The sequence below is a fragment of the Mirounga angustirostris genome, unplaced genomic scaffold (assembly GCF_029215605.1).
Source record: "Mirounga angustirostris isolate CCGP_5_RB_7025 unplaced genomic scaffold, mMirAng1.0.hap1 SCAF_1, whole genome shotgun sequence".
Lineage (NCBI taxonomy): Eukaryota > Metazoa > Chordata > Mammalia > Carnivora > Phocidae > Mirounga > Mirounga angustirostris.
Window position 1 is genome coordinate 161,416,410 of NW_026991709.1, and position 24,243 is coordinate 161,440,652.

Here is a 24,243-nt window from a genome sequence, read left to right on the forward strand (position 1 = left end):
ACCCACCGTGCTTTAAATGCCTCTGCTCCCTTGTACATCCTGCTCCTTTTGCCTAGAATGGCAACTTCTGCTCATCTTTTATAACCATCTTCAGTGCTGCTTCTGTGAGACGTTTTTCTTTGGGTTTTCGTGGCTCTTGTACATTCTTCTGTAGTGTGACCCTTATTATATTGTCTATAAGTCAGTTTTGTAAGTCTTATGTGCCTGTTAAATGTTGAGCTGCTTGGGGGCAAGGCCTGTGTCTCAGTGATGGAAAAATGAATGACAGAATTAAAATTGGATACATAGAAAGGAGGGTGGGATGATGTTCCAACATGGCTGGTGGTCAGTCCGGAATCACACTTGACTGCAAGGAGAGAGATCTAAACAAAGGGGCCCATTCTCTCCTGTGAAACAAGTTTAGAGGTAGGTAGCCAAGCGCTGGTGCAGGGGTGCTGCTGTGTCCTCAGGAGCCTAGGTTCTGTCACTCTGCTCGACCACCTTCAATGCACGGCTTCCCTCTCCAAGGTAACTTCATGGCTCTAAATGGCTGCTGGACCTACAGTCATCTCATCCATCCCAAATGAGAAGGGCTGTGAGGAAAGAACAAGCTATGAAGGTAGCCTCCTTTAAAAACATGTCTCAGGGCTGAACTTAGCAGCTCCACTTTAATCCCATAGGCCAGGATTTAGTCACATGGGCACCTCTAGCTGAATTTTGAAGAGATAACCCATATGGCAGTAAATACAGGTCAGGGCACCTGGGTGGTGCAGTTGGTTAAGTGTCCGACTCTTGGTTTCGGCTCAGGTCATGATCTCAGGGTCATGGGATCAAACCCCGTGCCGGCTCTGCCCAGTGCGGTGTCAGCTTGAGTTTCTCTCTCCCTTTCCCTCTGCTCCATTACCCCACTCTCTAAAATAAATAAATAAATATTTTAACAAATACAGGTAAATATAAATTATAAATATAACAAATATTTGTGTTGATTATATTTATTATACTTATATATAATGTAAATATAAATAGATATATGATAACTATTTGATTTTAAATGACATTTCTTTAAAAAAAAAACAAAATAGCTTTTAGAGCCAAATAGACTTTTCTCAAAAGAAGGTATAAATTGGTTCATAAACACGTGAAAGGATGCTCACCATCATTAGTCTTTAGGGAAATGCAAATCAAAATCACAATGAGATACCACTTCACACCCTCTAGAATGGCTCTAAAATCAAAAAGACATAATAAAAAGTGTTCACAAGGACATGGAGGAATTAGAAGCCTCCTACATTGCTGGTGGGGCTATAAAATGGTACGTCCACTTTGGAAACCAGTCTGACAGTCCCTCAAAATGTTAAACACTGAGTTACCATATGACCCAGCTAGCTGTTCCACTCCTGGGTGTACATCCAAGAGAATCGTGGTGAAAACATCTGTCCACACAAAAACTTGTACATGAATGTTCACAGTATTACTATTCATAATAGCCCCAAAGTGGAAGCAATCAAAATGCCCATCAGATAATGAATGGATCAACAAATTGTGATATATCCACATAATGGGATATTATTCTGCCAGAAAAATGAATGACGTAACTGATACGTGCTCAACATGGATGAACCTTGGAAATATGCTAAGTGAAAGAAGCCAGTCACAAAAGACAACATAATGTATGATTTCATTTATATGGAATGCCCAGAACAGGCAAATCTATAGAGAGAAACTAGATTAGTGGGTGCCTAGGAGTGAGAGGGAATGTGGAGTGACTGCTAATGAATTTCTTTTGGGGGTGATGAAAATGTTCTAAAATTAGATAGTAGTGTCAGTTGCACAACTTTGAATATACTAAAAACCATTATACACTTTAAAAGGGGCACATTGTATGACATGTGAATTATATCTCAATAAAACTGCTTTAAAAAGCTCTTATCTGTTTGTCAGACATATCTTCAAAATTAACCTCAAAAGAAATGAGTTGGTAAGGGGTGGGATGGGGAGAATTTCCTCAGACCAGTTAACATTTCAAGGACTGTATTTGTCTTCTCTTCATTTGAGTCCTGGCTTAAAAAAAAAAAAAAAAAAATCTGCCCTTCTTGGTCAGGGTCAGATCCCTCTGGCTGGTCGCCCAGATGACTGAGATTCTGAGTGGTTTCTTTGTTCTACAGACTTATCATTTAAAAAACGAAGTATTTTTCTGAGTCTCCAAAGCGAAGGAATAAAGATGCCAGGGGGTCAGCAAATAGACATAGGAAGCCACTTATCTGGAAACCAGGATGTCAGAAGGGTTTGCTCTGTGGAACTCTTGTTCCTTGGAGATTTTGTTGCTGATAGATGGGCAGAAGCAGTTCAAGGGCTGTGAGGAAATCAGACTGTGTTTGGAAAGCTTCTGTGCTGGGAGTCTGCACACAGGCAACTCCCACCTGACTAGGAGCTCTGTCTCGTCCGTCATCAGGGAAATGGGAGAAATAATCTCACCCCAGGTGGTCACACCAGATCATGCCTGTGAACCTGCTCTGTAAACGGGGGTGGTGTACCCCAGGGGTGAACTTGGGGTGGCTCCGGAGGACACGGTTTGAAAGGTGAAAGAATGAAGATTGTCTGGCAGGAGAAAAGCACCATGGACAGGGTGGGGAGTGGTTGTCAGGATGGAAGGTGGAATTGACAGTGGGAAGGCTGTGGTAACAAGGATTGTCAGAGGCCCTGGCCAGCAGTCCTTCCTCTGCTCTAGAGGTCAACACTGCTAGGCCCCTAGCACATTCCTAGTTTGCCTTTGGGGCCATTTAAGTCAAACAACAGGGGCAACTGGCCTACACTGCATGGAAATGCCAGCAAAGGTGATTCTCTTAGGTCTACCTTTCCTACATATTCTGGATTCTTTTTTTTTTTAAGATTTTATTTATTTATTTATTTATTTATTTATTTATTTATTTATTTATTTGAAAGAGAGAGAACGTGCGCACGCACATGAATGAGGGAGGAGCAGAGGCAGAGGGACAAGCAGACTCTGCTCTGAAAGTGGAGCCTGACACAAGGCTCAACCCTAGAACCCTGAGATCATGACCTGAGTTGAAACCAGGAGTTGGATGCTTAACTGACTGAGCCACCCAGGCACTCCTGTGTTCTGGATTCTTGAGCATCTTTTGCAGAGGCTCATGTTCTCACAAAGCCCCTCAGGAATTAAGAGAAATAAGTCATCATTTTTGTGTAATGCAAGATCAAGAAGTGACCTTACATTTTTGTCAGTGTGTTGATATATGACTGAAGAATGTCCTTACAGGGTTCATTTTGATCAGATAAATGAAACTTTCAGATCTGATTACAAAACCCTAGGGGATTTTTCCAGCCATTTTTGTGCTTATCAAATTGTTCTTCACACTTCCTCTCTTCAGCCAGTGGTCTATTTTTTATATATATTAAGAAGACCAGAATAAAACACAGTCTAGAAATATGTCAAGGTAAAAACCACCATAGCACCTAGTGCTGTTCAGCTGACCCAGACATGAGTATGCTTATCTGCTAACCCACATATGTCTACTTGATGAGCACTCAGAGCCCTCAAGAAGTTCTATTAAAGTGGGAAAATATTTATTATAGTTCATTGATTTTAAGGTATGCATTTTTTCCATTTTAACATCTCTTAAATTGTGATATCTCTTATAGTCAATGGCATCTTAAATTGATATTTTTTTTCTTATAAGTTGGTGCATCTTACAATCAATTACATCAGACCTTGATTTGATGAAATGTGGCAAATATTAGTCATTGAATTGAGAAAATTTATTCTCCTCATTCTTTTCCATCTGCCCTTGGATATACATGCTGAATAATTGCATCCCCATCCTTGCATTGCCACCAGGAACTACCCCATCCGCATCCTCCAGAGAGCCAATAAAACATCTTTTTTGTGTTTGCAGGTTTTTATCCATAGACCACAAGTAGATCTTCCACTCCCAGGTCTCTAACTGTAAAAGGTACAGTGGAACCTTTCTCCCTTCCCCATCCTTTCCATTCCTCCAGCACCCCAGGGTTCCTCCAAGAGGTACTCAGTTTGTATGACTGTCCCTGGAACCATTTCTGGAATCCGGTCATCCCCAAGGCCCTTCCCAAAGTAACCCACTAATGTGGGTTCATCTGATGCTGTCTCTGGGAAGAAAAAGGAGGAGGGACATCCCTTTACCTTCCTGTGTGAGGAGTGATCAATTATTTCCTTATCCTTCCTGGATAGGACCTGCTGGCTCAATGACCTATAAAGGCTATTTCAGCACTTCCATTCTGTCTGTCTCCAAGGCTTCACCTTAGGTAAGCACTGTCACTCTCGGTCACCTCTCAGGGGGCTCTGACTTTCTACAGCTGCAGGTCCATCTGGTCTGAGATGGACAGTATTACCTAGCAGGATGTATACTGTAGCAACATGACTGACATTAAGAGCAACCGAGAATTGTACCAGCAATACACAGCCTCAGCGCCCAGGCTGCTGGCCCATATCTCCAAACTGCTCATCAGTTGCCGGAACGCAGGTATTTCTGTACCTAAGGGCATCAGGAACATCTTTGAGTTCACTTGGGAGGAGCTCACTGCCGACCCCATGGTGCCTACCCCGTCTGACATCATGGGCCTGGAGATCAACATTGGACCCCCACCCGTGGTGCTCATGGAATCAGTCCCCGCGCAGGCCCCTGTCCAAAAGAAGCCACCTCCAGTACCAACACCACAGTTGCTGCCCACATCCACTGGGCCAGCCAAGTTAACCCAGTCTCCCACCCATGGCTATCTAGCACACTCTGGCCAGGAGACCCTGCACAGATTCCAGCGGCAGTCTATCCACCTGCTGACAGAGCTGCTCACACTGAAGATGAAGACCATGGTGGAGTCCGTGTCTGGTAAGCCTGGCTTGCCAGATTCTTCTCCATTTTTTCTGAACCCAGAAGGATCTGCCCAGACTGATGTGTGTGTCCACCACAGCCATCCCAGACAGGTATATAAGGATATGCTGGGGATAGGTGGCAGCCATGGGTCTGCTGTAGGAATTGAGTCATCAATTCCTCTCACCCCTCATCCTCTCACCCCTCTCTGTTCTCCACTTTTTCCTCCCATTTCCCCAGCGTTGCTGAGTCCAGACTGGAAGAGGCTGTGGAGAACAGTGTGAGGCCAGAGGTACTGAAGGGTGGAGTTTGTAGAAATGATGCAGAAGTGGAGAGAGGCAGCACCCAGGAGGAGGGGGTAAATTGAGAGGACTGATTAGTGGTCAGCAGGACCATCCATGGTAAGGGTGTAACCCCAAGATCATGGAGGGTAGATAAAGCCATACCAGTAATTGAGCCTTCTAGATGCTTCTAGAGCCTTCTAGATGTTATTTTCCATACTAATGGCATCAGTACCCTGGCCTGTGGGTAGGAAGAGAGAAGGGTAAGGGGGGCAGAGAGCAAAATGCCACCTGATCAGTCTTGAGAGCTCAAGACCCTTCCATTGGGAAAACCCTCATACTTGCTTACTCTAGGAGTAGATCTTCTCTCTACCCTTATTTCCTGGGCCATTTACAGAGGTCCTTTCCTGGAAGCATTAGCCCCGTGCTGAGAGGAAAATGAGTTGCTTCAATGATTCTTTTAGTAGGTGCCAATCCCCTGGACATCACAAGGCGCTTCGTGGAGGCCAGCCAGCTTCTCCACCTCAATGCCAAGGAGATGGCTTTTGACTACCTGATCGGCACAATGGGGAGAAGTAACCGGGGTGTTGGACTGATAGGGAAAGGTGGGTACCCAAGCTTCAGCCCTTAGGTGGAAGCTCCAAGAATACCAATAAGAATGCAAGATAGAAAGGTCAAATCCCCAGTTTAAACATTTGACATCTCCAAGAGTTGAGGTGGATTCTCAGATTCTAGAGCAACAGAGATTCTCAAATGCTGCAGGTGAGTATGTAAAGTGGTGCAGTTTCCCTGGAGAGCAGTTTGATAGTATCTGCAATGTGGAAGATGCTCTAGCATCTTACAACCCAGCAATTTCTCTTCTAGGTTATTCCCTAGAGCTGTGCTTTTCAAACTATCTGTGGTGAAGGACCAGTTTGTAAAATTGCCAATCTCTTGTGGATTGACCTTTTTCAAAAATATGATGTCACAGCAATGTCAAATTGCCACAACGTTTTCTAAATGTTTACTTTTAATTTTCGTGCTCATCTAGTCATGGCCTGGTGTGGCTTCACAGCAGTCCACTGGCCACACTTGAGAGTCACACTGGCACACGTGTGCAAGTTGTACTGAATGTTTATTGCAGAACTGTTTAGAATGGCAAAGGAAAATAAAATTGGAAGCAATCTAAATGTCCCTCAATAGGAGAAATACAAATTATAGTCCATTTAGACAATGGAACATAATAAGAAGTAAAAATCAAGCACTTGTACAGCATAGGGACTATAGACAATAATATTGTAATAACTTCATATGGTGACAAATGGTGACTACATGTTGTGATGAACATTTTTTAATATATTTTTTAAGTAATATTTATACCTGATGTGGGGCTTGAACTCATGACCCCAAGATCAAGAGTCACACACTCTACCAACTAAGCCAGCGGGGCGCCCCCTGGAGCATTTTGTAATGTACACAAATATCGAATCACTATATTGTACACCTGAAACTAAGATAATGGTATATGTGAACTGTACTTCAGTTAAAAAGAAAAAAAATAAAAAACGAAACAAGCACTAAAACACATATCATATAGATAAATCTCAACAAATAGTGTTAAGCAAATAAAAGAAAGCAAGTTTTAGAAGGATACATTTGGTATAATACTATTTAAATAAAATTTAAAAAATAGTAAATTGCATATGGGTACATTATGCAAAGTACAAGTATAAAAGCATGAAGGGGAGTGCTAGGAGCAAAGTTGGAGGAAGTGTGCTCTGGAGAGGGGTGTAGGGGAACAGGATCTGAAAGACACAGCTATTCATTCTTCTCTAATGTATCTCTTAAGCACGAAGGATATACAAGTACAGTTGACCCTTGAACAACGTGTGCTAACTGCCCAAGCAGTTGAAAATCCACATGTAACTTCCGACTCCCCCAAAACTCAACTACTAATAGCCTGCTGTTGACCAGAAGCCTTTGTGAAAACATCAACTGTTGATTAACACGTACTCTGTATGTGTATGTACCATACACTCTATTCTTACAATAAAGTAAGCTAGAGAATAGAGGATGCTATTAAGAAAATCCTAAGGAAGAGAAAATACATTTATAGTACTTAACCATATTTATCAGAAAAAATTCTCATATATGTGGACCCACATAATTCAAACCCATGTTATTCAAAGGTTCATTTTGAATGCCTAAAAGTCATCGTCACTGTTAGGAGGTTTTGTGGGGTAAGTGTAAAACATTTTATCTCATCACCATTCACCTTCACCTGTAAAATCCATTCCCAGCTAGCATCTCTCCCTGCCCACTGGATGTTTGTCAGGATGTCTTTGATGGTCAGAGGTTCAACATCTGATAATATACATGTGCAGTACAAATAAATGGCATAGTAAAATTGCCATCCTTGGGGAAAAAATGTGGGACTTCATGAAGTCAGTGGAAGTGATGTTGGAAAGCTGCTCAGTTCCCACACAGAGCCTTTGATGCTGGCGAAGTGGAGTGAAACTCGTCAACTGCTGGAAACAGGAAAATCGTCTGGGGCAGTGACTCTGTGGAGAAAGGATGATTTGGGTATCAACGGGTTAAAAATTAAAGCTGATAAAGCCCTTGGATATTTTTGCAAAGGCAAACATGGAGGGACTCATGTTTTATTGCTCTTGTACAGCCATTCAGGGAAAAAAATCACCCCACCTCAAAAAAATGACACATTTTTATTGCTTTTAAGAATTAGTGTACGCTTACAATATCAACAAATTTTTGTTAAATACAAGGTAAAAGAAAGTTATTTTGATTACTTTTTTTGAGAGAGAGGGCATGTGTGAGCGTGAGAGGAGGGATAGAGGGAGAGGGAGAGAGAATCCCAAGCAGGCTCCATGCCTAGCGCAGAGCTAGACTTGGGGCTTGATGTCATGATGATGAGATCATGACCTGAGCTGAAATCAAGAGTCGGATGCTAAACTGACTGAGCGATCCAGGTGCCCCTATTTTGATAACTTTTATTTTTTAGCCTCAATCTAAGTATGCTTTTTTTTCTTTTTCCTTTTATTAAGTTTTTTTTAAGTTTTTAATTTTTTGTTAAAGATTTTGTTTATTTATTTGAGAGAGAGGGAGAGAGAGCACAAGCAAGGGGAGGGGCAGAGAGAGGGAGAGAAGCAGACTCCCTGCTAAGCAGGGAGCCCAACTCAGGGCTCGATCCCAGGACCCTGAGATCATGACCTGAGGTGAAGGCAGCCGCTTAACCAACTGAGCCACCCAGGTGCCCCTTAAATTTTTAATTCTAATTCCAATGTAGTTAACAAAGTGTTATATTCGTTTCAGGTGTACAATATAGTGATTCAGTAATTCTATACATTACTGAGTGCTCATCATGATAAGTGTACTGTTAATCCCCTTCACCTGTTTCTCTTCCCCGCCCCCCACCTCCCCTCTGGTGACCATCAGTGTGTTCTCTGTATTTTAAGAGTCTGTTTCTTGGGGTGCCTCGGTGGCTCAGTCATTTAAGCATCTGACTTGATTTCGGCTCAGGGTTATGGGATTGAGCCCTATGTTGGGCTCAGTGCTAAGCATGGAGCCTGCTTGGGGTTCTCTCTCTCTCTCTCCCTGCCCCTCCCCCTGCTTGTGTGCTCTTTCTCTTTCTCTCTCAAATAAACAAACAAATCTTTTTTAAAAAGAATCTCTTTCTTGGTTTGTCTCTTTTTTCCTTTTGTTCATTTGTTTTATTTCTTAAATTCCACATGAGTGAAATCATACGGTATTTGTCTTTCTCTGACTTATTTTGCTTAGTATAATACTCTCTAGCTCCATCCATGTTGTTGCAAATGGCAAGATTTCATTCTTTTTAATGGCTGAGTAATATTCCATTGTATATATATACCATGTCTTCTTTATCCATTCATCTATTGATGGCTGTTTCTGTAATTTGGCTATTGTACTGCTATAAACTTCAGGATGCACGTATCCCTTTGAATTAGTGTTGTCGTGTTCTTTGGGTAAATACTCAGTAGGGAATTACTGGATCATACAGTAATTCTATTTTTAAGTTTTTGAGGAACCTCCATACTGTTTTCCACAGTGGCTACACCAGTTTGCATTCCCACCAACAGTGCACAAGGGTTCCTTTTTCTACACATCCTTGCCAACACCTGTTGTTTCCTGTGTTGAGTTTAGCTATTCTGACAGGTGTGAGGTGGTATCTCATCATGGTTTTGATTTGCATTCCCCTGATGATGAGTAATGTTGAGTATCTTTTCATGTGTCTGTCAGCCATCTGGATGTCTTCTTTGGCGAAATGTCTGTTCATGTCTTCTGCCCATTTTTAAATTGGGTTGTTTGTTTTTTGGTCATTGAGTTTGTTTTCCTTTTCTAAGATAAAGTTCCAATTGGACTCCCCACCCCCACGCCCCCACTATTTACCAGAACTGGAGGTCTTTGTTTTAAGGGAATTTGCTCTGCCGGTTCTGTTCAGGGTCAGCTATGCCCTGATAACACAGGCCCTCTAACTATGCTGTAACTATTTATACAGATGGTTACCAGCATAAGTGGATTCCTGCACCTCGTGTTCTATGTAGAGCTTAGAGATCCATTTCATTTGGCGGGGGGATACTGCCTGATGGTCTGTTGCATGGGTAGGAAAGTCCCACCTAGCCCACCTACCCACCCTCAGATCTGCCCATGGTGCTCTCTTACTTGACTGTAATGTTCCCTCACCTTGAAAAGGAAATGGTTGTCACCATTAGCATTCTACCTCATAAGGTGCTTGAGCATTCTTGCAGGATCACAGACTTTCACCTGTGATACAGTGGCTTCCTGCATCCCTTGTGGGTTGTGGTTAACCTAGTGGAGGAGAATTTGCAGAGAGCTGAGCTGAATTCTGGAGAGGCTTTGATGATTTCTGCATCCTGCTGCGTTAGCAGAGTGTTCTACTACACTCACTAGGAAATCGCTCACTTTTTGGCATGTGTGTTCCAGGTGTTCCTCTTTAAACAAGCCTAGAGTTGGAAAAAAAAATCTAACCAATAAAATATAAAAGAAGGAGTGATCCATTTCTCTTGGAATAGCATTGATCCTGGAAGGGCTTGAATTAGTCCTCACAGGGCATTAAAAAGAAGATTCAAACCCTATTGACTTATTTTGCATGACTTTTGTTTTTCTGGACCATCTTATTGCATGAGGTAGAGCAAAGCTGTAACTAGTTCTGGAGTAGTCTTCCCTTAAAGCTATAGCCAGAATATTCCCCTTGCTAAGGTAGCATTTCCTTAGTGGTAAGCCTGCTTCCTGCCTTTTCTCCTTTCCAGTACATACAGTCCTGCCGTGTCATGAAAGAAAACTAGACTGCTCCTTGATTTTTAGTTGATGGCAATATTATTAAGTAAAATATATACCAAAAAAAGGAAACAAATAATCTTGCCATCTTTACATAAAGCTATTTTTCATTTTTGCAATCTCCTTTGTGGTTCTTCTGTCTGTCTCTCCCTGTCTCTGTCTCTCTCTCTCTTTTTCTCCATATATATTTTTAAAATACTGCCATTTTCCTGTATCTCAGTTTCCTTTACTGAGACACAGATGTTTGCCAACACAGTTATATGTTGGCTTTTAGTAATTGTCATTTTAAGTGGATGTAGACTTTTAATGTTCATGTTCTATAATTAACCAAATGCTTATGTTTTCAGGTTTCTTACCTTTAGTATAATATGCATTATAATACGCAACTTTAAATTTTATTTTATTATGTTAGTCACCATACAGTACATCATTAGTTTTTGATGTAGTGTTCCATGATTCATTGTTTTCATATAACACCCAGTGCTCCATGCAGTACATACCCTCCTTAATACCCATCACTGGGCTAACCCATCCCCCCACCCCCCTCCCCTCTAAAACCCTCAGTTTGTTTCTCAGAGTCCATAGTCTCTCAGGGTTCGTCTCCCCCTCCAATTTCCCCTCCTTCACTTTCCCTTCCTTCTCCTAATGTCCTCCATGCTATTCCTTATGTTCCACAAATAAGTGAAGCCTTATGATAATTGACTTTCTCTACTTGACTTACTTCACTTAGCATAATCTCCTCCAGTCCCATCCATGTTGATATAAAAGTTGGGTACTCATCCTTTCTGATGGCTGAGTAATATTCCATTGTATATATGGACCACATCGTCTTTATCCATTCGTCTGTTGAAGGGCATCTCGGCTCTTTCCACAGTTTGGCTATTGCGGACATTGCTGCTATGAACATTGGGGTGCATATGGCCCTTCTTTTCAATACATCTGTGTCTTTGGGGTAAATACCCAGTAGTGCAATTGCTGGGTCATAGGGTAGCTCTATTTTTAATTTTTTAAGAAATCTCCACACTGTTTTCCAAAATGGCTGTCCCAACTTGCATTCCCACCAACAGTGTAAGAGGGATCACCTTTCTCCACAACCTCTCCAACATTTGTTGTTTCTTGCCTTGTCAATTTTTGCCATTCTAACTGGTGTAAGGTGGTATCTCAGTGTGGTTTTGATTTGAATTTCCCTGATGGCTAATGATGATGAACATTTTTTCATGTGTCCGCTAGCCATCTGTATGTCTTCTTTTGAGAAGTGTCTGTCCATGTCTTTTGCCCATTTTTTTACTTGATTATTTGTTTTTTGGGTGTTGAGTTTGAGAAGTTCTTTATAGATCTTGGAAATCAGCCCTTTGTCTGTAGTGTCATTTGCAAATATCTTCTCCCATTCTGTGGGTTGCCTCTTTGTTTTGTTGACTGTTTCCTTTGCTGTGCAGAAGCTTTTTATCTTGATGAAGTCCAAAAAGTTCATTTTTGCTTTTGGTTCACTAACTTTTGGAGATGTATCTTGAAAGAAGTTGCTGTGGCCAATGTTGAAGAGGTTACTGTCCATGTTCTCCTCTAGGATTTTGATGGATTCCTGTCTCATGTTGAGGTCTTTTGCCTGATTTCAAGCTATATTACAAAGCAGTGATCACCAGGACAGCATGGTACTGGCACAAAAACAGACATATACTCCAATGGAACAGAATAGAGAGCCCAGATATGGACCCTCAACTCTATGGTCAAATAATCTTTGACAAAGCAGGAAAAAATATGCAATGGAAAAAAGACAATCTCTTCAATAAATGGTGCTGGGAAAATTGGACAGCTATATACAGAAGAATGAAACTCAACCATTCTCTACTAACTTTAGTTTCTATTGGTTATCAAGATTGATTTCCTAGGAGAGGGATTATTGGAGCAGAAAGTCTCAGTATGTGTACAGCTTTTGCTAAATACTGTTTTCTAAATGGATTTTGCCTACACCATCATGGTTGACCAGTTTTAGCCTATCTTTACCAGTATTGGCTTTTGTTAATTTCTGCTAAGTTAGAAGGTACTGAAAGTTGTCCTGATCTCAACTTTTGGATCACTAGAGAAGGGTATTGTTTGTGTGTGTGCATCAACCAGTGTGCAGTCTCTGGTTATAGTCTTTGTCTATTTAGGAGGTCAGGTTTGCCATTTTCTTTATGAATTTGAATGAACTGTAATAAATTGCTTAACATTTCCTAACAATTTCATGCCTAACCAATGAAATGACTATATTTGGGAGAAGAATGAGCAAATGATTTGATGAGGTTTATGTAAGGATGATCAAGATTTTCTACTAGTGATGGGGGTGCTAACTTTTTTTTAAGTAGGTGCATGGAGCCCAATGCAGGGCTTGAACTCATGACCCTGAGATCAAGACCTGAGCTGAGATCAAGATTCAGATGCTAAACTGACTGAGCCACTCAGGAGCCCCAGGGGTACTAAATTTTAATTCTCAAGTGGTCAGATATCAAATGATTCTACATTAGACAGTGTGATTCTGCAAGAGACTGATCTGTTGAAGAAGCATCCGATTTCTGTGCCTTGAATAAGGGAATAGCTAGCCCAATGTTAATCTCTTTACCTAGTGCAGCACTTATATCTGTATTTGCCCTCACAGCTATCCTGTCACCTTTTGTACTTGCTACTCCCTGCTCCCTGCACCAGTGTCATTTCTCTCTTAAGGAATATTGTAGTGGGGTGGGGGGTACTGTAGAAAGGAATATCAAAGATTTCCCTTAATTACTCTGAGCCTGCTCATACATTAAAAAGTCTTTTTCTTCTAAGATCTGGTTGTTTTGTAACAACCAGGGCACTTTAGAATACCCACTCTACCATACTACTAGAACAAAAAGTCCATATTACATTTTTGGTTAAAAAAATAAAAATTGAAAAATTGAAGAAATAATCCCTCTGTCTTCCACTCCAGATTCCTCCATGAACACTCCAGCCATGGGAGTGAACACACCTTACCAGCTTGTCTATGAGTCCTCTACTGGCTGTCTGAGCTTTTCTCTCTCAACTGGAAGGGAAGTCAAGAAGAAAACAGGTAATAGAGGAGTCCATCAAGACCTATCAGCCCATCTTTGGGGGTGGAACTGGAGAGGGGGATAGAGGATTTCCAGTGTAGGTTGATGAGATGGCTTGTTTTAGTTTTCTGATAAGAAGGATTAATGGCCATCTTGGCTGTTGGCAGAAGCTATTGACACAGATTCTGTCCCATGAATTTTGACACATCTCAACCCAGTCACTCCACAATGCAGTCTCATCATTTGAATGTTTACATGCCCTCCACTCCTGGTGATGTGATTCACATAACATCATTTAAACATCTCCCTGATTCACCTGGGACAACATCCCTATCAAATCCACATCTTCCACCCCCTCAGTATCCCAAACTCACCCCTTTTACTCAGAGAGAGATCTGTGTTGCTCCTACTCACACAGCAAGTGAGGCAACCAGTATCTGAATAGAGGCATTTGGATAACAGACCTAACAGAATGTCCCAATTGGGCCAGTTCATGCAGGAAGAAGATAAAGACATAGAGGACCCTCCTATTTCCACCAAGGAAGACACACAACAGAAAGAAAGGCTTAAGAGAAAGAATAGGTGGCAAATGAGACCAAACAGTATAGCAGCAACCATGCAGCCAGAAGCTCAGAGGAGAAGGAAGTTGGGGCTGGAGAGGGCAGGGCAGGGTCTCATGGAACTTCTGGTTATCTCCCCACCTCCCTACCCAACCAGCTGTGATGGCAGATGGAAAAATGGGGTAGGCAAGGGAGGGCTGTATTTGCAAAGAGATGGTGGGAGGATCAACATAAGGTGGGAGTGCTCTAAGACTGTCCAATCGATTCCCACAGACACTGGAGGTAAGGCTGGAAATTGAGAAGTTTGGATATTATTTCTGACCCCACCCCTGGATGGCTGTGTGATTTGCCTTCCTCCAGGCCTCATCTCCATATCAAGCTGATCCTATATCCTTTCATTTAGTGACCAAATGTTTAGTGAACAATTGCTAGTTGACATTCACTGTTCTAAATCCTGGGGGTACACATGTGGACTCTAAGACAAAGAATACCTTCCCAAATGGAACTGACTTCTTCAGCTTCCTTGCTTGGAGTAGATTCAGCGACCCCGTCTGATTTCTCCAGTTCCTTTACCTCTGTTGATGTACTTTCTCTCACTGTGGTTCAATAACCCACAGCATCATTTCTAGCATCCCACTTTATGTGCTCCTGGTTTTATTATATCCACTCCTGAAGTGGCCATATTAAACACAATCCCTTTGAAAGAAAACAAAGTATCTTCAAGATACACAGTGATTTCATGATTTTTCTTCCTAATGACCTTGAGGGTAATGCCTTCTGTTGGTCTCTTTGTCTATCTGGCTGTTTTCCTCTGCTACCCCACCAAGATGTGATTTTTCATCATGATGTTGCATTGTTCTCACTAGATGTGTGTTCATGGTGCTGCATTTGTTATAGGTTCTTGATGTGTTTAGAAATTCATCTCACACATGCATGCTAGAATGGATGGTTAACTTTTCCTAATAGTTTATAAGTAACTATGTGACCTATCTTGCCCAGGAGTGTCCCAATTTATGTTTATTTTCCTGACATAACAATTAATGATGCCCATTTCTCTAAAACCTTTGCCAGTTTGGACATACTGCAGAGTTATTCTGGTTTCAGCCACTTTGAATTTTGGACCTCTGCTATCTGTTCATGCACATGTGCTATGACACCTTACCAACTGCCCCCTTTGCAGTTCTAGGGCCAGGCAGACTTGGAGCAGACAGGCTTCAGGAGTTAAGCCTACTCCCTGAGGGGACAACAGCTATTTCTGGAAAGTAGCCCAACATTATAGAAGGAGAACTGAGAGAAGTCTGTCAACAATGGTTCCTGGTTGGAGCAAGAGGCTGTCATCCTCAAGGACTCAAAGCACCTAGGGCCAAGCCAGACATGAATGGTCAGACTAGAAGATGTTCCAGGATGTCAGCCAGCAGCTATCTGGGTCCAAGTCTCTGGTCTTTGGTGGCAGAAGGAGTGGGGGAAGGGACCAGAAACCACTCATGGTGGCAGATACCAGATATGGTATCCAAGGACCAACCAGAAACCCCGAGGCTAGCTGACAGTGAGGAAGACTTCATTCTGTGGTGCTCAGGGCTCAGCTGGAGCCTGAGTAGTGGCTTTGGCTTGGAACCAGTTTTCATTCATGAAGTTGAGCCTGTATATATTAAGGGAGAGTACGTGGCTCCATTTGGGTGGGCAGCAGAGGCTCAGAAACATGTGGACCTTGATAGATGCCTCTGGAATTTCAGTCATGAAGGACCCCTCCACAATTTCATGTCACCATATCCTTATACCAACAAATACTTGCCATAAGGGGATAACTGAAAATAAGTGCAATAGGCACAAAACATTGCCACCCACAGATTTGAGCAGGCAGAAGAAAGAATAAGCAAAATTGAAGATAGAACAATTGAAATTATTGACTCTGAAGAACAGAAAGAAAAGATTCTTAAAAAATGAATGGAGCCTAAGCGACCTGTGGGACACCATCAAGGAGAATACATGTGCATTGTGGGAGTCTCAGAAGAAGGGAGAAAGGGACAATGAGAATATTTGAAGAAATGTTGGCTGAAAACTTTCCCAAACTTGATGAAAGATGTGAGTATAAACATCAGAGAAGCTTGGCAGACTTCAGATAACATGAACTCAAAGAGACCCACACCAAGACACATTATATGACAGAGAACCTGGAAAGCAGCAAGAGAAAACCAAATCATTATATCCAGGGAATTCTCAATAACATCATCAGCAGATATCTCATCAGAAACTTTGGAGGCCACAAGGCACTGGGCCTGAGTGTTAAAAAGAAAAAAAAAAAGACCTGTCAACCAAGAATCCTGTCTTTAACAAAGCTGTCCTTCAAAAGTGAGGGAGCTATTGAAACTTTCCCAGATTGACAAAACCCAAGGGAGTTCATGACCACTAGACCTACCCTTCAAGAAATGCTCAAGGGAGTCCCGCAAGGTGAAATGAAAGGACACTAGACAGTACCTTGAAGCTGTATGGAGAAATAAAGTTCTCAATAAAAGTAAAGATATGGGCAATTATAAAGCTAGTATTATTGTAACTGGTTTGTAACTGCACATTTTGTTTCTTACATGATTAAGAGACTAATACATTTAAAGAAAAAATTAGTGTAAGAGCTAGTATTACTGTAACTTTGGTTGGTAAGTACAAATCTTATTTTCTATGTAATTTAAAAGATTAATACATTTAAGAGAATTGTTATTTTGTGTTTTGGTGCACATAATATATAAAGATGTAATCTTGTGACGGCTGAAAGGGTTGGAGATGAAGCTATAAAAGAGGAGAGTTTTTGTGTGTTACTGAAATTAAGCTGGGAAAAATTCAAATTAGAGTGTTAGAACTTTAGGATGTTAAATGTAATCTCCATTGTATCCCCAAGGTAACCACAAAGAAAATAGCTATAGAATATATAAAAAAAACAAATGAGAAAGGAATTTAAACCTTTTATGACAATCAATATAAAGAAAACAATATTGAATGATATGAGGGACAAAAGCCATAAGGCATATAGTAAACAAAAAGTACAATGACAGAAGTCCCTCATCAGTAATTACTTTAAATGTGAATGGATTAAAATCTCCAATCAAAAGACAGAGATTGGCAGAATGAATAAGAACACATGATCCAACAATATGCTGTCTATAAGAGATTCACTTGAGTTCCAAAGACTCAAACAGATTGAAGGTGAAAGGATGGGAAAAAATCTGAAACTGATGATGTTCTATATATTGGTTAATTGAATTAAAATTTTTTTAAAAAGAAAGGATGGAAAAAGATATGCTATGCAAAGAGTAACCAAAGAGAGTAAGGGTAGCAATACTAGTATCAGACAAAATAGACTTTAAATCAAAAAAAGTTACAGGAGAAAAAGCATACTGTGTATTAATAAAAGTTCCAGTACAACAAGGAGATAATATAAGTGTTTAGCACCTAATGACAGACCATAAGAATATCTGAAGCAAAAAAATGTATATTTGAAGCAAAAACTGACAGATTAAAGATAGTTCTACAATAATGTTTGGAAATTTCAATACCCTACTCACAGTAATGGGAAAACAACCAGGCAGGAGATTAGTAAGGAAATAGAGGACTTAAATAACATGATAAACCAATTAGAAAACAACAAAAACAATACACATTCTTCTCAAGTGACATGGGTCATTTTTCAGGATAGGCCATATGTCAGGCCACAGATTGTCTCAACCAATTAAAAAAGATAGATACCATACAAAGTATCTTTTCTGACCACAATGGGATGAAGTTAGAAGGCAATAACAGAAGGAAAATTAGAAAAAAATCACAAAATTGTGGGAAGTAAATAATACATTCTTTATTTATTTATTTTGAGAGAGAGAGAGAGAGCAGGGGGAGAGGGAGTGGGAGAGAGAATTTTAAGCAGACCTGCGCTGAGTGTAGAGCCTGACAAGGGGCTCAATCTCATGGCCCTGAGATCATGACCGGAGCGAAAATGAAGAGTCAGATGCTTAACTGACTGAGTCACCCAGGTGCCCTGTAAATAACATTCTTAAACAACCAACACATTAAAGAAGAAATCACAAGAGAAATTAGAAATTAGAGATGAATGAAAATGAGAACATCATATACCAAAACTTACAGGATGCAGCAGAAATAGTACTAAGGGGGGGGGGAATTTATAGTCACAAATGATTACATTAAAAGATAAGGATATCGGGCGCCTGGGTGGCTCAGTTGGTTAAGCGACTGCCTTCGGCTCAGGTCATGATCCTGGAGTCCCTGGATCGAGTCCCGCATCGGGCTCCCTGCTCGGCAGGGGGTCTGCTTCTCCCTCTGACCCTCCTCTCTCTCATTCTCTCTCTCTCAAATAAATAAAATCTTTAAAAAAAAAAAAAAGATAAGGATATCACATCAAAAAACCTAAATTTACAACTTATGGAACTAGAAAAAGAAGAAGAAATTAAAACCAAAGCTAGAAAAGGAAAGAATAAAGATTAGCACAGAGAGAAATGAGAGAATTAAAAAAATAACTGAAATTAAAAATTGATTCTTTGAAAAGATCAACACAATTGATAAACTTTTAGCTAGATCAACTAAGAAAAAAAGCGATAAGACTCAGATTACTAAAACAAATTGAAAGTGGGTACTCTATCACTGATTATTCTACAAAAATGAAAAAGATTATGATAGAGTACAATGAACAATTGTACATGAACAAATTGCATAACTTGCATGAAATGGACAGATTCCTAGAAACACAAAACCTACCCAAACTAAATCAGAAAGAAGTAGAAAATTTTGATAGACCTATAGATTAAATCGGTAATCAAAAATCTCCCAACAAAGGGGCACCTGGGTGGCTCAGTCAGTTGAGCATCCAACTCTTGGTTTCAGCTTGGGTCATGATCTCAGAATCCTGCTGTTGAGCCCCGCATTGGGCTCCCAGCTTGGCCAGGAGTCTGCTTGTCTCCCTCTCTTTCTGCTGCTCCCCTCGTTCATACATTCTCTAAAATAAATAACTAAATCTTAAAAAAAAAAAGTCTCCCAACAAAGAGAAGCCCTAGATTTGATGGCTTCAGTGGTGAATTCTACCAAACATTTAAAGAACTGATTACAATCATACTCACCTTTTCCAAAAAAAAAAAAAGAGGGAACACTTCCCAACTCATTCTGTGAGGCCAGCACCAGACAAAGGCATTACAACAAAAGAAAACCACAGACAATATCCTTTATGAACATTGATGCAAAAATCTTCAACAAAATGCTAACAACAGAATTCAACAGCACATTAGGGATTATACACCATGACACCAAGCAGGATTTATTCTTGGAATGCAAGGGTGGTTCAACACACAAAACTCAATCACAGAATGAAGGGGAAAACCACATGATCATGTCAACTGATGCAGAAAAAGCAGTTGACAATTCAACACCCTTTCATGATAAAAAACACTCAGTGAAGTAGGAATAGAAGTAAACTACCTTCACATGGTAAAAGTCATATATGAAAAACAAAGCAAAAATCATACTCAATAGTGGAAGACTGAAAGCTTTTCTTACAAGATTAAGAACAAGGCAAAGATGCCCACTTTCACCCCTTCTATTCAATATAGAACTGGAAGTCCTAGGCAAAGCAAGATTGACAAGAAAAGGAATAAAAGGCACTCAAATTGGAAAGGAAGAATTAAATTTATCTGTTTGCAGATAATATGATCTTGTATACAGAAAACCATAAAGATTCCATACAAAAAAAACCAAAACCTGTTAGAATAAATGAATTCATCAAAGTAGCAGGATACAACACCACACATATCAGTTCATTTCCATATACAAACAATGAATGCTCTGAAAAGGAAATTACAAAAACAATTCCATTTACAATAGCGGAAAAAAGAGCAAAATATTTAGGAATTAACTTAACCAAGGAAATGAAAGACTTGCACAATAAAAACTACAAAGCATTGCTGGAAGTAATTGAAGAAATAAATAAATGGAAACATATCCTATGTTTATGAACTGAAAGAGTTAAAATTGTTAAAATGTTAATACTATCCAGAGTGATCTACAGATTCAAAGCAATCCCTATCAAAATTCCAATGACATTTTTTGCAGAAATAGAAAAATTCATCTTAAAATTCATATGGAATCTCAAGGGACCCCTGAAGAACCAAAACAATCTTGAAAAAGAACAAAATTGGAGGACTCACATTTCCTGATTTCACAACTTACTACAAAGATACAGTAATCAAAACAGTATTGTATTGGCATAAAGACAGACATATAGACCAACAGAATCAAAGAGAGTTCCCAGGAACAAATCTTTGTATATATGGTCAAATGACTTTTGACAAGGATGCCAAGACCATTCAATGGGGCATTCAGTCTTTTCAATGAACAGCACTGGGAAAACTGGATTTCCACATGCAAATGAATGAAGTTGGACACTTACCTAATACCATATATAAAAATTAACTCAAAACGGATCAAGGAACTAAGTACAAGACCTACGACAATAAAATTCTTAGAAGAAAACATAGGCAAAACTTCATGACACTGGATTTGGCAATGATTTCTTGGTATGGTACAGCAACAAGAAAATAGGCAAATTGGACTTTGTGAAAAATGTTAAATTTTGTACATCAAAAGACACTATCCATAGAGTAAAAAGGTAGAATGGGAGAAAATATTTGCAAATCATATATCTGATAATTATAATTCAGACTATATAGAGAACCTCTAAAAACTCAACAACAGAAAAAACAAACAACCTGACTCAAAGATGGACATAGGACTTGAATGGACATTTTTCCAAGGGAGATATACAGACGATCAACAAGCATATGAAAAAATGTTCAGTATCCCTCATCATTAGGGAAATGCAAATCAAAAACTGCAGTGAGATACTCCCTCATCCCCAGTAGGATGTCTACTATATAAAAACAACAACAACAACAAACAACAAACAAAACACAAGAAAACAAGAGTTGGAAAGGATATGGAGATACTGGAACCCTTGTGCACTGTGGGTGGGAATGCAAAATGGTGTCGCTGTTATGGAAAACTGTATGGCATTTCCTCAAAAAATTAAAAATGGAATTACCATATAATCCAGTAATTCCACTTTTGGGTATATACTCAAAAGAATTGAAAGCAGGGTCTCAATGAGGTAAGTGCATACCCATGTTCATAGCAGCATACACACAATAGCTAAATCATGGAAGCAACCCAAGTGTCGATCAGTGGATGAATGGGTAAAGAAAATGTGATCTATCCACACAATGGAATATTACTCAGCCTTAAATTCTGACACATGCTATAATATGGAGGAATCTTGAGCACATTATGCTAAATGAAACAAGCCAGTCACAAAAAGATAAATACTAAATGCCTCTTCTTAGATGAGGTACTTAAGAGTAGTCGGACTCATAGAGACAGAAAGTAGAGTGGTGGTTGCTGGAGGCTGGGGGGAGTGGAGACTGGGAAGTTATTGTTTAATGGGTAAGAATTTTAACTTTACAAGATGAAAAAGAGTTTATAGAGATAGATGGTGGTGATGGTTGCACAACAATGTGAATGTATTTAATACCATGGAACCATCCACAGTAAAAATGGTAAGGCTGGTAAATTTTTGTGATGTGTATTTTACCACAATATGTAAAAAAAAAATTTTCAATCCAAGTCTCAGTCAATATACGCTACCTTCCACAGAAGGCCTGAGATTAGCCAACATCAGAGAAGTGTTACAGTTGATTGAGTTGGAACTGAGACATTCTGTCTTCTTTTTTTTTTTTTTTGAGAGACAGAGAGTGGGGGGGAGTGGGGGATGGGCAGAGGGAAAGAAGCAGACTCCCCACTGAGTGCAGAGTCTGATGCAGGGCTCCACATGGGGCTCGATCCCACAACCCTAAGATCATGACCTCAGCCAAAATCAAGAGTCGGATGCTTGACTGACTGCACCACCCAGGAGCTCTGAGAGAGAGAGAATCTCAAGCAGGCTCTACACGCAGCACGGAGCTTGATGTGGGGCTCAATCTTACGACCCTGAGATCATGACCCGAGCCAAAATCAACAGTCCGACACAACCGACTGAGCCACCCAGGTGGCCCTGAGACTTTATTCAGAAGTGTGAGAAGGGAATCCCTTCAGCATCTATGACAGTCACATATGCGGACCATCCTGGGGAAACACGGCTGGGTTCGTCACTCTGCACACGTCTGTTCCTTATGCATGCTTAGTTGACTTGCAGAGCATTGTCTCTGTGTTACAAGTGACCTGCCAGGAACTCTTGTCCCTGGGAACCATGAATGATGCCCCCAATTATTTTGACTGTCAGAAGATGCTGCTCTCCTGCTCTCCTTGCCACCTCATCTCCACATGAGCATGATGTCTTAAGAAGCCATTCTCTAAAACTCCTCCCTAACCTCTTCCTCTCCAACCACAGGCAAATCAAAAAACGTAGAAGACATAACCATGCCGTCCTTCCAACGAGGAGCCGGAATCTCTGCCTCCAACAGTGTAGAGTTCAGTGACCCCTGCCCTGAGGCCCGGGAGAAGCTGCAGGAGATGTGTCGCCATATGTGAGTGCCTCAGTGGTTGGGGGCAGATGCAAGAATTGGGTATGGCCACCAGCTACCTGTGTGTGCATGAAGGGGAATTCACAGAAGTGTCTGAGTGGTGCCAGGAAGCACTGGCTACCCAGTGCCCCCAACGACAGTGACAGGGGTCCTGGCCATCCCTCACACGTGCTCCCATCCCCAGTCTCTCTCCACTCACAGTCCTTTTCAGTCCTTACTACAACCTGATGAGGAAGAGGGGGTAGGCCCATTTTGCGGATGAGGAAACTGAGGCAGCCCAAGCAGATGGGTAAGCCATTGCCAGAGGTCCCACAGTTTGGTGGACCTGACACCAGGGCACTGATCTTTGCCTCCTCACCCTTTGCAGGGCTCCTTACACTTTTAAGGCTTTGTGCTCTGAATATTTATTTCTTAACATAATTTGTCAGGTGTCTTCCTATAACAATAGCAGCAGCAAAAATCCTTTCAGAGCAAAAACAAACCATTGACATGGGTGATTAATGATATCTATGATTCTGGGTCCCACGAGTCCTAGTAAGTTAGTCTGTATTTCTCCAAAGACTCAGACCATGGGCCATAAAGGATTTAAAACCTAGCCCCATTTAAGGCATAAGTCTTGGGCTCCCCTGAGCTATTAATACAGCTACAGAACACGGGAGGAGGGAAGCCGCCCAGCTTGCCCCTTACTGTGATATTCTGGAAGGAAGTTCTTTCCTTGTAACCTCAGGAGTGGGGAGTGAGCAGAGCCTCCAGCTCCCCCTACCATGTCCCCCTTCTGTACTCAGTCCCACTCCATGGGTCCTCACCCCATTGCTGAAGATGAAAGTTAGGAAAGGACTAGTTTCAGAGGGGTACTGGGACCTTCCCAGTTCTTCCTAAAATTCCTGGCTTTAAGGGCAAGGGGGAATGGGGTGGGCAGAGGTACTCTGGGGACAGGGAAATGGGATGGGAGTCTTGGGAACTGGGCCGGGGCTCTAGAGAGAGTGTCCCTGGTGACTAAGAGCCAAGTGACTTCTTAGAAGATATGTTGGTCTCCTTCCCTGCAGAGAAGCCGAAAGGGCCTTGTGGAAAGGGAGGAATTTCTCCTGCCCCCTGATCTTTCGCAACTACAGGGCAAAGGTGCCCTCTCATCTAATGTCAGCCCCGAAAGGGGACGCTCAGAGCCCAAGCTCCCACCACCCTAACCCTCCAGGTGCTCAGACTTCCACTTCCACCGTTCACCAGCCCCCTGCCCACCACCATCCTCACTTCGCCCGGCATTCTCAGGAGTGGAAGGTATCCAAGAAGATCATCAAGTTCCATTACGCCTTCTATGATGGGTCCTCCTTTGTGTAGTATCCTTTTATTTACTGCTGTCCCTTCTCCCCAGCCACTCAGCCCCAGAAAATACCCAGGCTTAAATAAGCCTAAGTATTTACTTTGGCTTTTCCACTGACCGGAGAAGCCTGGTGACAGGTTCTCCAGGATATTAGGCGTTTGTCCAGGTCAGAGAGGGTTCCCTTTGGAGAAGGCCTGGGTGGGAAGCAATGCATCAGGAAGTCACCTTGGACACCTGTGTTCCTTGCAGGGGTCCTGTCACCCACTCCCCAACAGGCAGCAGAGCTGGACCAGATGCCCAGCCCATTTGGCAGCAAGGCTCTGAGGCT

General features: G+C 41.3%; 1 protein-coding gene across 1 annotated transcript in view; it reads left to right on the forward strand.

Annotated features, from left to right (window-relative positions):
- Positions 1 to 3,199: 3,199 nt before the first annotated feature.
- CUNH3orf20 (chromosome unknown C3orf20 homolog) overlaps positions 3,200 to 24,243 on the forward strand; it is an 81,934-nt gene continuing 60,890 nt past the window's right edge. Inside the window, exons 1-6 of the mRNA XM_045902173.3 lie at positions 3,200 to 3,950; positions 4,205 to 4,859; positions 5,587 to 5,727; positions 13,377 to 13,496; positions 22,465 to 22,600; positions 23,644 to 23,931. Coding sequence (XP_045758129.2) covers positions 4,391 to 4,859; positions 5,587 to 5,727; positions 13,377 to 13,496; positions 22,465 to 22,600; positions 23,644 to 23,931 — 1,154 coding nt within the window. The 5' untranslated portion in view covers positions 3,200 to 3,950; positions 4,205 to 4,390. The remainder of the gene's footprint in view (positions 3,951 to 4,204; positions 4,860 to 5,586; positions 5,728 to 13,376; positions 13,497 to 22,464; positions 22,601 to 23,643; positions 23,932 to 24,243) is intronic.